The sequence below is a fragment of the Uranotaenia lowii genome, chromosome 3, assembly GCF_029784155.1.
Source record: "Uranotaenia lowii strain MFRU-FL chromosome 3, ASM2978415v1, whole genome shotgun sequence".
In the NCBI taxonomy this organism is placed as follows: Eukaryota; Metazoa; Arthropoda; class Insecta; order Diptera; family Culicidae; genus Uranotaenia; species Uranotaenia lowii.
Genome location: NC_073693.1, coordinates 132,588,351 through 132,604,694, shown reverse-complemented (window position 1 = coordinate 132,604,694; position 16,344 = coordinate 132,588,351). Strand labels below are relative to the sequence as shown.

At 39.4% G+C, this 16,344-nt stretch overlaps 2 protein-coding genes across 5 annotated transcripts in view; one reads left to right on the top strand and one right to left on the bottom strand.

Moving 5' to 3' along the window:
* The window catches only part of LOC129753761 (G-protein coupled receptor Mth2-like), a 143,719-nt gene that overhangs the window by 64,308 nt on the left and 63,067 nt on the right, over window positions 1-16,344 (bottom strand). For all 4 annotated transcript variants that reach the window (XR_008738955.1, XR_008738954.1, XR_008738956.1 and 1 more), the window contains exon 2: window positions 13,177-14,137. Coding sequence is in view for 1 of the 4 variants with exons in the window: in XM_055749609.1 (XP_055605584.1) it covers window positions 13,177-13,668 (492 nt within the window). In the remaining 3 variants the exon portion in view is untranslated. The remainder of the gene's footprint in view (window positions 1-13,176; window positions 14,138-16,344) is intronic.
* Window positions 5,521-7,787, top strand: LOC129753760 (uncharacterized protein DDB_G0290685-like). Its single transcript, XM_055749607.1, has one exon. It carries the CDS (start codon window positions 5,600-5,602, stop codon window positions 7,556-7,558), a length of 1,959 nt encoding a protein of 652 aa, XP_055605582.1. The 5' UTR covers window positions 5,521-5,599; the 3' UTR covers window positions 7,559-7,787.

The window sequence follows — 16,344 nt, the reverse complement described above, 5'->3', positions numbered from 1 at the left end:
GTAACGGGAAACTACTTGATCCAAAAAAATATTTTAAACGGAGTGTTAACGAACATGTCAATAAACTGGCTCGCCTCCGGCGGAATTCAATACAAAAATTTTGAAACAAAAGTATTTAAATGAATTAAAAGGTGTCCACGATGAAATTTTTCTAACTTTTCAACCGTTGGGTACCATTTAATGAAAATGTTGGTTGATTTAGTTTATAGTGCATTGTTTACATCCTGCATGTTTTAAAGTCTTGTGATTGAAACTCGCGGAAAAGGAGTCGAAAGATCAGATCGTGCGTGATAAAATCTTGCGCATTCATCACGAGAACAAGGATCTCTCGCATCGTTCCATTGCTAAAACGTTGGGAATCGCGAATTCCACGGTGTCACGAGTGATTAAGTGAGTGAATGATTGACCACCGATCGGAAGCCCTGAAGTGAAGGAAAAAGTATGCCATACAACACAAAAAATCACAACCGCGGAGTTGGTGCCTTCAACCGAAACCCGAAAGCCTCCGTTCCGGATGTGGCTAAGAAGCTGCACCTGAGCCGAAGTTTTATCCAGAAGGCCAAAACTAAGGCTGAGCTTCGAAAGTTCAAGGTACAAAAGGCCCCTAATCGCGACGAGAAGCAGAACCCTAATCGCCAAAACCCGTGCCAGGAAATTGTACCTCAACATACTGACGAAAGTTGAATTCTGCATAATGGACTACGAAACATATATGAAGGACGACTTCAAACAGATCCCCGGCAACCGATGACGCCAAATCCGGCCAAAAGATTTCTGGGACGTTGTGGGCCTTCAGGAGAGGAAGCAGCCACTTCTGGAGGCACTCTTTTCCACACTAAGAAGCCCATATGAGCCCCCTGGTAATGGACTTTGTGAACGCTTTAGGTTATAAAACATTTCTTGAAAATTTGCATAAAGATAGCTGAAAGTGTATAATTTGTATTTTAAAAATTGAAAGGAAAAAATTCAACGGGACGAACTAATCAACTTGTAGTCGTATTGCTACTCTGAGTTTTATGATTAAACGTTATCACGCACTCCTGGGAATCAGCTGAAGAAAGTTATGTGTCCGAATGGTGAGTTTTTCAATAGTTAGGACCTACAAACGAGTGAGTATAATTTTAAGCGGAATATTTACTTTTCGCTCCGGAAACTACTGGATTGAAGTGATTTCCAATACAAATACCATTTTAGAACCGCCTCAATAAGGAGTGTTTTTGAAAAAAAATTGCAACACTTTGTTTTGTGAATAACTTTGAATGCATGGATTGAAATTGATGAAATATTTAGTGAAGCAACCTAGTGAAGTAATGTATACGTGTGCAAAATTCGGTGACAATCTGTCAAGTGATTTTTTAAAATAGCGTGTTAATACAGAAATTTATAGACAAAAATGTTTGGGCAGGATCGAGAAAAAATTCAAGAATGTTCCAGTGGAAGACTCAACAACAGTAGGAAAGTTCCACCAAAATTCATATGGTAAATTGTTAAGGGAGGTCTAGTGGATCTGACAGTGAGCCTAAATTTCAATAAAAGTGAGGATAGTTGATTCCATGAAGTTCATGAATGTGAGAGGGTTCATAGAGCGGAATTCGAAAATTTCAGTGGGAGAAGAGGTAGGAAAGATAAATTTTTCCCACTAGCTTACTAATAAACAGGAATGATTTTAAATCCAGAAGGTAGAAAAGCTGTCCACTGAATAAATAAACAAAATACGGTGGTCAAACCGTGTGCAAAATATTTTAAACGCTAGTGGGGAGATATTAAACAAAATCGTAATGGAGAGCAAAACGAACTCTTTAGCGGGTACCTGGCAGTTAACATGTTTCAAAATTTATGAGAAATTTGTAGAAGTTCGTGAAAAATACAACCGAATAAGTAGTGAAAGTGAAGTTCCTTAGCTCCTGTGCTTTATTTTGCATTTTTTGAAAAACTAGCAAAAAAAAATTTTCATCTATAAAGTTTTTCGAAGAACAAAAGAAATTTGTAATCATGAAACTATGCTTCTGTGAACTTTTCAGCGAAAAAAATTGAGTAATAGAGGGTTAACGAAGGATCCCGATTTTGCCTAGTTTCAAAACTACAATACATACTTAAACAAAATTAACTTCTCCAATTTTTGAAAATGAAATTAGAAAAAAAAATTATATTTCTGACATCACAAAAGGGCGTTTAGGGCACATTAAAATTAAAGATTTAAGTTTATCCATTTGTTGAAGACTGCAAAGCGTTTTGCTTTCAAAGATATCTTAAATTCATTTTTGTTAAATCTTTGAAATTTTGTCAAATTTCTAAATTTTCGTATAACTGGATAAAAATATTGTATCCTATTAATTTTCTGGAATTTTAATCCTATGCAGATAATCCATCCTTTCGAGGAAAAAAAATTATGTAACATTTTCAAGAATTCAAAATTACACCCAGTCCACGAAAAGATTTTAAATCCATACTTTGAATTGGGAAATCGTTTTCAAATTTATCCCTTATTTTATTTTGAATTATAATCGTTCAAAGAAGTAGGAATAATATATCCATCAAGTAATAAAACACATTTTTCACTACATTCATTCATTTTTTTGGTGCAAATTAGTTACTACTCAAAACGAAGGGCTTAAATTGCATTTCATTCGTTCCGGATTTAATTAAGACAAAAATGTAGTATGAGAGCTTGACAATCAAGTGTAAATAAATGAAAGTTGAGTTCAAATGCTGCAAGATCACATCGCATGATTTTATTTCAGAATTGTACTAAGACTTAGAAATAAAACTCTTCGATCACAATTCACAATGAGAAATGAATTTCAGAATTGATAGAAACAATATAGTATTTCGAAATATCCATTCCAAAAATACCAGAAAAACCAGAAAAAAAAACAAATTATCTAAGTTTTAAAATTATTTTTAATTTCATAGCAATTGTTATCAACTTATCTTAAATATTCGCTCTCTCGAACGTAAAGATGAAAAGTAATAATCATAAACATTTCATTGGTATACAGAAGGACAGGAAAAAGGTATAATCGAAAGCTTTTTTGAAATTTCCTTTATTTTAACAACAAGTGTTTTGAGCTCATAAATCGATAATTTTGAACTCCTTAGTATAAAATTACCAAAATCATCTAGGTATTAATCAACATTTTCTCGGAGTGCGGCCTCCTCCTTTCTCACTCTTTCAAAACTTACCTTTTTGCTGAGTATTAAAATTGATTTTATTGGCCAATTTTTGAAAATTCGTAATAATCACCCCCAACCCCCTCCCCCCAACTCTAGGACCGCACATAAGCTGAGAATAGTTTATTGAAGAAAAAGTTTAAAGATTACCGCTTCGAACTGTTTAATTATGACTCTCGCGTGAATTTCAACTTTGAAAACAATGTATACTTTTTAAATTGAAACTGCGTATCTATAATTATTTATTAACCAAACACCTACAGTTTAATAAAAATTAACACTACTTTTAAAAGCTTATTAGGTATATAGTTCAACCTCTGGAATTATGTTTTTTTAACATATTATTTTCAAACATATTATTACATAGCACTACATCTTTAAAAAAAAATCATTAAATAGGCTCACCTAAAATAACTTTTGCATATTTTTTTGGCACACAACTTTTGCATGAAAAAATTTGTTGAAATACATCACCCGAGGAAATATTTCGCTTTTGCTATGCAACTTGTGTGGGCTTCATATTTTCAGAGTCATTATTTTTGTTAATTCTTTTCCTGTTCATTAATCGGACTTTAAAAAAATACGAAAATTACTATAAATTTAATTTAAAAATATCACTTATCTTAAAAATACCGCCGATCCCGCAGAAATATAATCCAGGGTTAGGTCAGAGCATTCCGAGAAACAATCTTCGCCGAATCGGATTCAGGAGGCCTTACAAGTTAGAGTAAACTTAAATACTCAAGGATAAAAAATTCTCACTCACTACTTCACTGGTAGATTTTTTTTGTTTCGATTATAGTCGTTTTACCATCTTTATGGCATTTACGACTTTATATCAACGTTGCAGTTGCAGAACAGTCATTGAAAAACTCATCCGGTACAACTGTGTTTGATATTTACTTTTGGGCTCGAACTCGCAGACATCGGCTCAGGAGACAACGAACTTGCCAACTGAGCTATATCACAAGCCCTGGTAAATTATAAAAACGCCAAAAGTTTTTCAAATTTTTTTTCAATTTTTAGACACGAGATGAATTTATGCTTCTTATCAAGCCAAAGCCTACTCCTTCATCTCCTCTAAAAATTATATTTCAAATTTATGATCACTGTGCATTGAGAGGCTGTCGTTTGGTTGTAGAATGGAACATTTTTGAATCTTGGACCATTGTTTCACAGTTATAGAATCATATTGTACACGATTTTCAAATGGACTTGTCGATAAATAATGTACAAGTTATAAATACTCCAGTTTAGAGGAATATGTACTTCTAAAACTCGTTTTGTGTATTGCACGATGAATAAAATTTGTAAAAAAAATCATCTGAATCATCGAAATAACAACATAATTTTCTCGTTTGTTTTATTACGTGCTGCTATTTAGTCTCCCCCTGTTTAAAAGAAAAATGTAAATGGTAAAAAATACTTAACTGTAACGATAAATCAATAAAGATCAAAATTTGGGAAGACAATTTTTTGAAAGATGTTCAGCCTTTCAAATATTCCAACAATAAGTTGAAAAAAGGTAAACCGTATCAAAAATATTTTTATCCGAAAACAATATCTCGTTGAGTGGTTAGCAGAATGGAACACACTTTCACATCCACTTCTCAACGGCGGGATCGATTTGTTAGCACCGCGTGCCACTTCTAATTAAATCGCTAAATGATCACCGGGTAGGGTATCACATTTCATTCATCATCGGCTCTCCGGCCGACTTGTGTTCACCATTTCAGAACATTTCGCCAGCATGGCGGGCGGTGCGCAGTGCGTATGACTGGACGCATCGCTTAACGCGTCTGAGAATGTGCGTGCGTCTTAATCATTTAGCAGCCAACTTTTTTCACCCATTTGTTGACGATCAAACCCGACAAAGCAGCTTACTTTAGAGCTGTTCCGCTGCTGGCAAAGTAAATTGAAGAAACAAAAATTTGAACACTTATCGGCTTGGCAAGCTTGATGGTATAGTTTACCGAGTTTACCATTTTTTCTCTTTTTTTTGCTTCACATTGTTAACACATCATCGGACAGGTGTATGTTCACGTCAACATCAATCATCGAAAAGGAACATGACCGGTGTCTGATTTGTACTTGGTAGGAGTCGAGTCGTCGAGTTTCGGCATCTGGCGAAAAAGTTCTTTGGGTAGGTACTTTCTTCATTGGGGCGTCGCACTTACGCACTTTTGATCGCTGACAAGCTTGTCGACGGTGTTAGAAGTACTTTGGATTTTGCGATGAGCGATTGATTGCTGATTTTCGATCAAATTTTGCAAAGTTTGGAGCTACATGGGACCGTGGAGCAATCGAGCAGGTTGATCAGAATTTCTTGGGCCTTATAAATTAAAAATCATGGACCAGAACCGCACTAGTATAGTGGAACATTTCGTACCGTTAGGTCTTCTATCGGCTGGATGAAAGTGTATCGATTATGTTGAAGTTCGCGTTTGTTGTGGCGGTCCTCGTAGGGCTAGCCATAGCCCACGATGGACACGTTTACGTGAGTAAAGTGAATCATCCGGCTCCCAAAGCGTCCCAGGAAGAAAGTGCTGCCCAGAATGATGTGATTAGTGAAGGAGCGGAGCAGCGAAACTCTCGACTGGATCAACTATCGCCTGGATTCCGGGAGGCTGCAAGCCAGCAGGAGAAAGGACGCAATCGTTGGATCGGATTACAGTGGTTGGGTCGGGGATTTGGGCGCCGAGGTCCCGAGGGAGGCTTCGGAATTGAAGAAATTGTGATGAAACGACCGATCAAGATCGGAAAAGAACGAAACAGTGCGCAACAGAAAAACAGTGATTTGGGAGGTCTGGACCAGGGTGGTGAAACTGAAGATTCAAATAGTTTGACTGGTCAGGGAGGTGATTCGAATGAGAGTGGTGAAGTCGATGATCAAGATCAGCAAATGGAATACGAACGACGTGGGCAGGAAAACAATATTCGAAACTACGAACGCCAACGACAAGAAGAAGGTTCGGATGAAGAACAACGAAACAATCGCAGAGGCAATTCTGGACGTCGTAGGCCACAAAGTCGTAAGGGAAGCAGCAGACGAGGACAGGCAACTGATCAGCGGAGAAACCAGAACCGAGGTGAACAAAATGAATCGTACCGCGAGCAGCAAGAAAACAATCAATTTGAAGGTGAGGAACAAGCAGCAGAACAACCACGACAAACTAGTAGACAACGTCAAGAAGATACCCAACGCGGCGAAGAAGGTGTTCGTCGTGGACAAGAAAGCTCACGCAGAGGACAAAATCAAGGTAGTACTCGTTCTGGTCAACGAAATTCGTGGCGGGGACAAGCTGGCACCGAACAAAATACAGATTCACGACAAAATCAAGTGAACATATTTGAAGATGATGAAGGATTTGGGAATGAGTTTTGGCGCCTCGGTCAAGCCGTGGAACTGACTCGTTTGAATCAGCAACAAGCCTCTAGGACCCAAGGTAATGGTTTCCAAACTCAAGAACCAATTCTAAGTACTGAAAGACCTAGTGAACAAGGTCAGCTTGTTGAAACTAACTCTGGAACAGGCAACCCAAGCTTGTCGGTTGAAAGCAGAGGACTCCAGGGATATCAGTATCCGGACTCCTACAGTTGGCATCTTCAGAACAAGCTTTTGATCGAAAAGAACCAAGAAACGGAAGCACAACTTGACAACAGGCAACAACAACAACCTAACAATTTCGGTCGTCGAGAACAAGCTCGTGGCAACAATCGTCAAAGCGAAGCAGGCTCGAGACAACAAGGTGGTGGAAATGTTCGTCAGCAAGGCAGCAATCGAGGTAGGCCACAAAACCAGCGGAGCGACGGTGAGCAACAACAACAACGAAATCAAAACAACCGTCAACAGTATCAAAATGGAAGGTTCGGTCGTCAGCAATCGGAAGAAAGTTTCGCAGGTCTGCAAGAAGGTCAATTTCAAGATGGAGATCTCGGCCAAGCCCAAGGCGAAAGCACTGGAATGGGTCAAATCGTAGTTGCGGAAGTCGATGAAAACCAATTCGACGGATTCAGTGGCTCCAATACCGGTACCGGTATCACCAACTCCGAAATCGGTAGTGAATTCCCGGAAATTGGTTCCGCTCTCGGTCAATCGGAAGAAAGCCAACCAGGCGACGAGGATTACTCCTATCCCAAGTACAAATATGAATACGGGGTGCGGGACTACGGAAGTGGTGATCACAAGACCCAGTGGGAGATTCGAGATGGAGACGTGGTCAAGGGACAGTACGTTGTTCTGCAACCGGATGGTATTCATCGTATTGTGAAGTATACTTCCGATAACAAGAATGGTTTCGAGGCCGAAGTGCAGCAAATTGGAGCGGAGGTCAGTTCCGGAAGTCCGAGCGAAGGTAGTTCTGAGTTTCAATTTGGTTATCTCTAGACCATTGAATGAGTTGATCTCTGTTATCAGTTTGTGACACACCAATATCAGGAAAGCAACAGATTGATTAAACTTTTGGTTCCTAATTTCGTATTAAGTTTACTCGCCGTGAAATCACAGATACATATTGATTATTTGATAATTTCATGAATAAAATTTTAAAACAAAAATAATGATAATGGAAAAACATTTAATGTTCAAGATAAACAAAATTACCTCGAAACAAAAAGGTTTTAAGACCATTTTTAATTCGTTACAAGAACAATCATTTTCAAATATCACATATCACTTCCCAAATTGCAAACTTTATTATTTTATTCAAATAGAAAATATATTTGAACTAAATCAGATTTAATATTTTCAATTGTTTTTAACCTCTGTTTTTAAAGCATAGATGTGCATGTAATTGATTGCACACCTGACAAACGTCAGGTTATCGAGATAAATCGTTTCTAATGAGTAACATGTGCCCATACTAGCGGAAATACCAGCATCCATTGAGCGAGCTCTATCTTCCCACTAAACACAAATTATTCTGAAATAATAGCATTTATAATCGATAGTGACTCCCGATGAACTTTAAAGTGCAGCCAGCCCTGCAGCAACGAGTGCCTGGAACACGTTCGTTTGAATCCAACAATAATGCAACGTAAAGCTTAATGGTGGTGAGAAATACTCGACAGGTCAGGTAAATCAACTTTTTTTTTTTTTTTTTTTTTTATTAGAGACGTTTTAAAAAGGTAAATCAACTTGGCGTGTTAGTTGTTCTGTGGATGAAATTTGCATTTAGGCAGCTCACTACATGGAATGAAATAAAACTGAACTGCCGAGTGTTGGGACTTTTCCTGGATTTATGATTTGAGAAGAAAAAAAAAAACAAATCTTTAAGAGATTGTGAAACGATAAACACTTTGATTTTATTTTGAAAAGTCAGAGCTGTATGCTCTCGTATATCTCGTATATGAAGATGGCACTCAAAATTTGCGCATGTTCAGCACGCCTTAGTTTGAACAATCAATATTCAAATGTGCCCAATTCATGGCATGAAGTAAAACCAGGGTTTTTTGGAAGTTCAATTGACGCAGCTTACAGATCGACTCTTATTGTTCATGGTTGGAAAAAAAATTGAGTGTGAAAGCAAAAAAGTTCAATGACACAGAACTGAAACAACATTTACCATTTTTCTTATTTCTGTTGGTCACGTAGAAATAATCTATTAAAGTTTCACTCAGATGTTTAAAAATACACTACTGACTGTTTTTTTTAACTCTTTGGTTCAAGAAACAACATTAAAAATTACATAGCATTTAAACCCACTCAAATGACCTCTTGTTTTGAGATATGAAGTCGACGGCTGAAAAATCAAGATCGTTTCGATTTAGTTTCGATTTAGTTTCGATCTAGTTTCGTTTTCGTTTCGTTTTCGTTTCGTTTTCGTTTCGTTTTCGTTTCGTTTTCGTTTTGTTTTCGTTTCGTTTTCGTTTCGTTTTCGTTTCGTTTTCGTTTCGTTTTCGTTTCGTTTTCGTTTCGTTTTCGTTTCGTTTTCGTTTCGTTTTCGTTTCGTTTTCGTTTCGTTTTCATTTCGTTTTCGTTTCGTTTTCGTTTCGTTTTCGTTTCGTTTTCGTTTCGTTTTCGTTTCGTTTTCGTTTCGTTTTCGTTTCGTTTTCGTTTCGTTTTCGTTTCGTTTTCGTTTCGTTTTCGTTTCGTTTTCGTTTCGTTTTCGTTTCGTTTTCGTTTCGTTTTCGTTTCGTTTTCGTTTCGTTTTCGTTTCGTTTTCGTTTCGTTTTCGTTTCGTTTTCGTTTCGTTTTCGTTTCGTTTTCGTTTCGTTTTCGTTTCGTTTTCGTTTCGTTTTCGTTTCGTTTTCGTTTCGTTTTCGTTTCGTTTTCGTTTCGTTTTCGTTTCGTTTTCGTTTCGTTTTCGTTTCGTTTTCGTTTCGTTTTCGTTTCGTTTTCGTTTCGTTTTCGTTTCGTTTTCGTTTCGTTTTCGTTTCGTTTTCGTTTCGTTTTCGTTTCGTTTTCGTTTCGTTTTCGTTTCGTTTTCGTTTCGTTTTCGTTTCGTTTTCGTTTCGTTTTCGTTTCGTTTTCGTTTCGTTTTCGTTTCGTTTTCGTTTCGTTTTCGTTTCGTTTTCGTTTCGTTTTCGTTTCGTTTTCGTTTCGTTTTCGTTTCGTTTTCGTTTCGTTTTCGTTTCGTTTTCGTTTCGTTTTCGTTTCGTTTTCGTTTCGTTTTCGTTTCGTTTTCGTTTCGTTTTCGTTTCGTTTTCGTTTCGTTTTCGTTTCGTTTTCGTTTCGTTTTCGTTTTGTTTTCGTTTCGTTTTCGTTTCGTTTTCGTTTCGTTTTCGTTTCGTTTTCGTTTCGTTTTCGTTTCGTTTTCGTTTCGTTTTCGTTTCGTTTTCGTTTCGTTTTCGTTTCGTTTTCGTTTCGTTTTCGTTTCGTTTTCGTTTCGTTTTCGTTTCGTTTTCGTTTCGTTTTCGTTTCGTTTTCGTTTCGTTTTCGTTTCGTTTTCGTTTCGTTTTCGTTTCGTTTTCGTTTCGTTTTCGTTTCGTTTTCGTTTCGTTTTCGTTTCGTTTTCGTTTCGTTTTCGTTTCGTTTTCGTTTCGTTTTCGTTTCGTTTTCGTTTCGTTTTCGTTTCGTTTTCGTTTCGTTTTCGTTTCGTTTTCGTTTCGTTTTCGTTTCGTTTTCGTTTCGTTTTCGTTTCGTTTTCGTTTCGTTTTCGTTTCGTTTTCGTTTCGTTTTCGTTTCGTTTTCGTTTCGTTTTCGTTTCGTTTTCGTTTCGTTTTCGTTTCGTTTTCGTTTCGTTTTCGTTTCGTTTTCGTTTCGTTTTCGTTTCGTTTTCGTTTCGTTTTCGTTTCGTTTTCGTTTCGTTTTCGTTTCGTTTTCGTTTCGTTTTCGTTTCGTTTTCGTTTCGTTTTCGTTTCGTTTTCGTTTCGTTTTCGTTTCGTTTTCGTTTTCGTTTTCGTTTCGTTTTCGTTTCGTTTTCGTTTCGTTTTCGTTTCGTTTTCGTTTCGTTTTCGTTTCGTTTTCGTTTCGTTTTCGTTTCGTTTTCGTTTCGTTTTCGTTTCGTTTTCGTTTCGTTTTCGTTTCGTTTTCGTTTCGTTTTCGTTTCGTTTTCGTTTCGTTTTCGTTTCGTTTTCGTTTCGTTTTCGTTTCGTTTTCGTTTCGTTTTCGTTTCGTTTTCGTTTCGTTTTCGTTTCGTTTTCGTTTCGTTTTCGTTTCGTTTTCGTTTCGTTTTCGTTTCGTTTTCGTTTCGTTTTCGTTTCGTTTTCGTTTCGTTTTCGTTTCGTTTTCGTTTCGTTTTCGTTTCGTTTTCGTTTCGTTTTCGTTTCGTTTTCGTTTCGTTTTCGTTTCGTTTTCGTTTCGTTTTCGTTTCGTTTTCGTTTCGTTTTCGTTTCGTTTTCGTTTCGTTTTCGTTTCGTTTTCGTTTCGTTTTCGTTTCGTTTTCGTTTCGTTTTCCTTTCTTTTTCGTTTTCGTTTCGTTTTCGTTTCGTTTTCGTTTCGTTTTCGTTTCGTTTTCGTTTCGTTTTCGTTTCGTTTTCGTTTCGTTTTCGTTTCGTTTTCGTTTCGTTTTCGTTTCGTTTTCGTTTCGTTTTCGTTTCGTTTTCGTTTCGTTTTCGTTTCGTTTTCGTTTCGTTTTCGTTTCGTTTTCGTTTCGTTTTCGTTTCGTTTTCGTTTCGTTTTCGTTTCGTTTTCGTTTCGTTTTCGTTTCGTTTTCGTTTCGTTTTCGTTTCGTTTTCGTTTCGTTTTCGTTTCGTTTTCGTTTCGTTTTCGTTTCGTTTTCGTTTCGTTTTCGTTTCGTTTTCGTTTCGTTTTCGTTTCGTTTTCGTTTCGTTTTCGTTTCGTTTTCGTTTCGTTTTCGTTTCGTTTTCGTTTCGTTTTCGTTTCGTTTTCGTTTCGTTTTCGTTTCGTTTTCGTTTCGTTTTCGTTTCGTTTTCGTTTCGTTTTCGTTTCGTTTTCGTTTCGTTTTCGTTTCGTTTTCGTTTCGTTTTCGTTTCGTTTTCGTTTCGTTTTCGTTTCGTTTTCGTTTCGTTTTCGTTTCGTTTTCGTTTCGTTTTCGTTTCGTTTTCGTTTCGTTTTCGTTTCGTTTTCGTTTCGTTTTCGTTTCGTTTTCGTTTCGTTTTCGTTTCGTTTTCGTTTCGTTTTCGTTTCGTTTTCGTTTCGTTTTCGTTTCGTTTTCGTTTCGTTTTCGTTTCGTTTTCGTTTCGTTTTCGTTTCGTTTTCGTTTCGTTTCGTTTTCGTTTCGTTTTCGTTTCGTTTTCGTTTCGTTTTCGTTTCGTTTTCGTTTCGTTTTCGTTTCGTTTTCGTTTCGTTTTCGTTTCGTTTTCGTTTCGTTTTCGTTTCGTTTTCGTTTCGTTTTCGTTTCGTTTTCGTTTCGTTTTCGTTTCGTTTTCGTTTCGTTTTCGTTTTCGTTTCGTTTTCGTTTCGTTTTCGTTTCGTTTTCGTTTCGTTTTCGTTTCGTTTCGTTTTCGTTTCGTTTTCGTTTCGTTTTCGTTTCGTTTTCGTTTCGTTTTCGTTTCGTTTTCGTTTCGTTTTCGTTTCGTTTTCGTTTCGTTTTCGTTTCGTTTTCGTTTCGTTTTCGTTTCGTTTTCGTTTCGTTTTCGTTTCGTTTTCGTTTCGTTTTCGTTTCGTTTTCGTTTCGTTTTCGTTTCGTTTTCGTTTCGTTTTCGTTTCGTTTTCGTTTCGTTTTCGTTTCGTTTTCGTTTCGTTTTCGTTTCGTTTTCGTTTCGTTTTCGTTTCGTTTTCGTTTCGTTTTCGTTTCGTTTTCGTTTCGTTTTCGTTTCGTTTTCGTTTCGTTTTCGTTTCGTTTTCGTTTCGTTTTCGTTTCGTTTTCGTTTCGTTTTCGTTTCGTTTTCGTTTCGTTTTCGTTTCGTTTTCGTTTCGTTTTCGTTTCGTTTTCGTTTCGTTTTCGTTTCGTTTTCGTTTCGTTTTCGTTTCGTTTTCGTTTCGTTTTCGTTTCGTTTTCGTTTCGTTTTCGTTTCGTTTTCGTTTCGTTTTCGTTTCGTTTTCGTTTCGTTTTCGTTTCGTTTTCGTTTCGTTTTCGTTTCGTTTTCGTTTCGTTTTCGTTTCGTTTTCGTTTCGTTTTCGTTTCGTTTTCGTTTCGTTTTCGTTTCGTTTTCGTTTCGTTTTCGTTTCGTTTTCGTTTCGTTTTCGTTTCGTTTTCGTTTCGTTTTCGTTTCGTTTTCGTTTCGTTTTCGTTTCGTTTTCGTTTCGTTTTCGTTTCGTTTTCGTTTCGTTTTCGTTTCGTTTTCGTTTCGTTTTCGTTTCGTTTTCGTTTCGTTTTCGTTTCGTTTTCGTTTCGTTTTCGTTTCGTTTTCGTTTCGTTTTCGTTTCGTTTTCGTTTCGTTTTCGTTTCGTTTTCGTTTCGTTTTCGTTTCGTTTTCGTTTCGTTTTCGTTTCGTTTTCGTTTCGTTTTCGTTTCGTTTTCGTTTCGTTTTCGTTTCGTTTTCGTTTCGTTTTCGTTTCGTTTTCGTTTCGTTTTCGTTTCGTTTTCGTTTCGTTTTCGTTTCGTTTTCGTTTCGTTTTCGTTTCGTTTTCGTTTCGTTTTGTTTCATACGAGGTAATCCTACCCACGACTATTTCGGAAAAGCAGGGTTCTACTGTATTTCTATTAAAAAAAAACTTACCCGCGCCAAAGTCCATGCGTCATCCGGATCTCTGGGGTCAAGTTCGTACATGTGCTCGCAAGGTTTGCCGAACAAAAACCCGTACATCCGGTTCTGGGTCAGATCGAACACTTCGGAATTTCTCTCCGGATTGAACAGTGTCGTATTGACCTGAACAACCATCGGTGCCTCAGAGAGGACACACCTTCGTTCGACTAGAACGTGACCCTCGGGACAACACATCCGAACGCACAACCGAACAGCACACGGACATCCCCGGATGTACTCCTGGACGAACTTTTTATTCGAAAAGTTCTGATAGTCGTAGTCGATTGTCCGATAGTACTTGGGCTTGTACTGGATGCCATTGTGAAGGATGTTCCCTAAACTGTCTCGTACTCCATCGGTTATATTGACCGAATCCATGAAATCACAGGGTAAACTATCGGCGGCAATCGACCGAAAACCGAAAATCACTAGAAACGTGCAGAAATACTTCAATTTCTGCTTCATTATGACTTATATAAATTTTCTTCTCCTAAATTAACACTATGTGCTTAAGCACTGAACAAAAAACAACAGGTACACAACACCTCTTGTCACCGATTCGAGAAAATAACACGACACGAAAATTTAATCTGCCAAAAACCTTGCCAATGGCTGGGCCGTTTTGAAACTATAGGAGGAGAGGTCCATTGCACAAGAAATACCCAAGGCAATAGCCAGAAGCAGACGGAGACTTCAACGAGTGAGCGATCGTCGTCCCACACACGCAAATTGGCCTGCGTTTTGTGGAAGCAGCTGGGGGAGTTGACCGAGTTCAACTTTCACGTTCAGAATATTTCGGGTCGTTCACTAGGGCGACTGAGTGGTTTTTATTTTTGGTAGCTATGATGATGATGATGTGCTGCTGCTGGTGCTTAGAGATTATATGATCGTCTTCAACTGGTCAAATGATATCTTCAATCGGGTTTGGAATGATCTGTAAAAGAGAAAAATAAAAGTGATTAAATTAATAGTTTATCCTGTGACAGCTGCCACATGGCAGGAGTCATTACAAAAAATAATAAAATAAAAATTGTCAGCGCTTGTAGTTGTAAGCCAGCATCGATGGTAATTAAAATAAGTCATACGCATTTATAGGCATATTATACATTAAAATCAAATATTTTGAATATTTTATTCCTTCTTCAATTATTTTGAATACTTGAAAACAAAAATCATATTTTATTAATAACTAGCTGATCCCAAACGAACTCCGTTTCGCTTTCAACTTGGATTATGTCGAAAAGCCGCAGTACAGTGGATGCCATTCGACGCGTCATCGAAGGGGCAGACGAAGAAGAGGAGAGGAGATCGATTTTGAGCAGTGTACACCCTTGATGTGAAGAACGCCTCCAACAGCGTCAGTTGTGCAGCGATTGCGTTCATTTATCTGAGGTTTCCGGCATACATCTGTAGGATGTGTTACTTCCGTAACCGCCAACAACAGTATATGACAAGCGAGGGACTGGAAACAGTGAGAGTATCGGCAGGAGTTCCACAAGGATCGATACTTGGCCCGGTATTGTGGAACATTGTCTACGACAAACTGCTGAAACTGCGTCTTCCTACGGGAGTGAGACTTGTGGGATTCGCCGATGACGTGGTTCTCCTGGCATCGGGCCCATCAACCGAAGAGGCCCAGCTACTCGCCACAGAAGCTATCGAGAAGGTGGAATGTTGGATGCGCTCCAAGAACTTGCGTCTGGCTCACCACAAGACCGAGATGGTGCTGATCACCAACCTGATTTCAGCACAACCAGGGACGATTGCAGATGGACCGTGCGCAATCGAATCCAAGCGTGCGATCAAGTACCTGGGGGTGATGATCGACGACCGGTTGAGCTTTACGGCCCACGTCGACTACGTCTGTAAAAGAGCGGCAATGGCGACAGCAGCCTTCTCACGGGTAATGTCGAATAACTCGGCGATCCGCTGTAGCAGAAAGAGGGTCCTGGCGAGTGTGACCTCGTCCATTTTGCGGTACGGAGCGGCAGCCTGGAAGGCAGCCTTGAGCAGGCAATGTAACTTGCAAAAGCTCTGCAGTGTGCAGCGGCTGATGAACCTGCGTGTAATCAGCGCATACCAAACGGTGTCCTCGGTAGCTACTGATGTTGTGGCGGGGGGCATGCCTATCTCGGTCTTGCTAGAGGAAGATATCTTTTGCTACGAGCACAGGCACATGCCCGATGTGCGGAAACATGCCAGAGAGACCTCGAAGTCCAACTGGCAGCACCAGTGGGACAGCTCGTAACGTGGCCGGTGGACCCATCGCTTGATCCCGAGTTGGAACCAGCACCATTTCGCGACCGGTGTAGGGTGACTCCTTCGTCGGGGAGCTTCTGAGTAGTGTGCGTCCGATCCTGGCAGTAAAGCATACAAAGATAAGACTATACCTTCTGTATATGCTGAGCTGTCTGGTAGGTCGCGCCTCTGTGAGGAATACCCTCGGGTAGAGTGGTCTCACGTCGCCGTCGGATGAGCCGCTTGAGTCGGGTAGGATGCCATCACCGTCGGGATTCATCTGATTCGCAAGCGTTGAAGACCCGTACGTGTGCTGTGACAGTCGCGAGTCCAGGATTAGCTACTCTCGATTCGGAACACGGCGGGAAAAAGCCTAGGGTCACCAGCCGGAAGGGAGGAGGAAGACCGGACCACGGCCGAAGTAGAATGCCCTTTCGGCGGGTGGCGAATAGTGTGCCTTCGATCCTAGCAGTAAAGCATTTAAAAACAAGACTCTACCTTCTGCTTATGCCGAGCTATAAGGTACGTCGCGAACGTTGTGTAGGATACCTCCACCGCCGCGGAGTATCTGAGTAGAACGCGATTTCTAGGAGGGAACTGCGGAGACCTTCTCCGCAGTCGCTACAAAATACTCGCGGGTAGGGTGACTTCACGTCGTCGACGGGTGAGTCACTCGAGTAGGTGTAGGATGACGTCTTCGCCGGGAATCATCCGAGTAGTTTCGTAAAGCCCTGGACGTGTGCTGGGACAGGCGCATGTCCAGGATAAGCTGCTTTCGATCGGCACACGGACAGACAAAGAGGAGAGGGTCTCGAGCCAAACCAAGCGGAGCCAAGATCTCGAGTCGTTAGAGGAGAGGTCATTGCTCTTTTGCAGTGGTCTCGAACAGAGGTGTCGTGGAGA

Excerpts from the sequence above, each read along its gene's own strand:
- LOC129753760 (XM_055749607.1), top strand. The coding sequence starts at position 5,600 with ATGTTGAAGTTCGCGTTTGTTGTGGCGGTCCTCGTAGGGCTAGCCATA.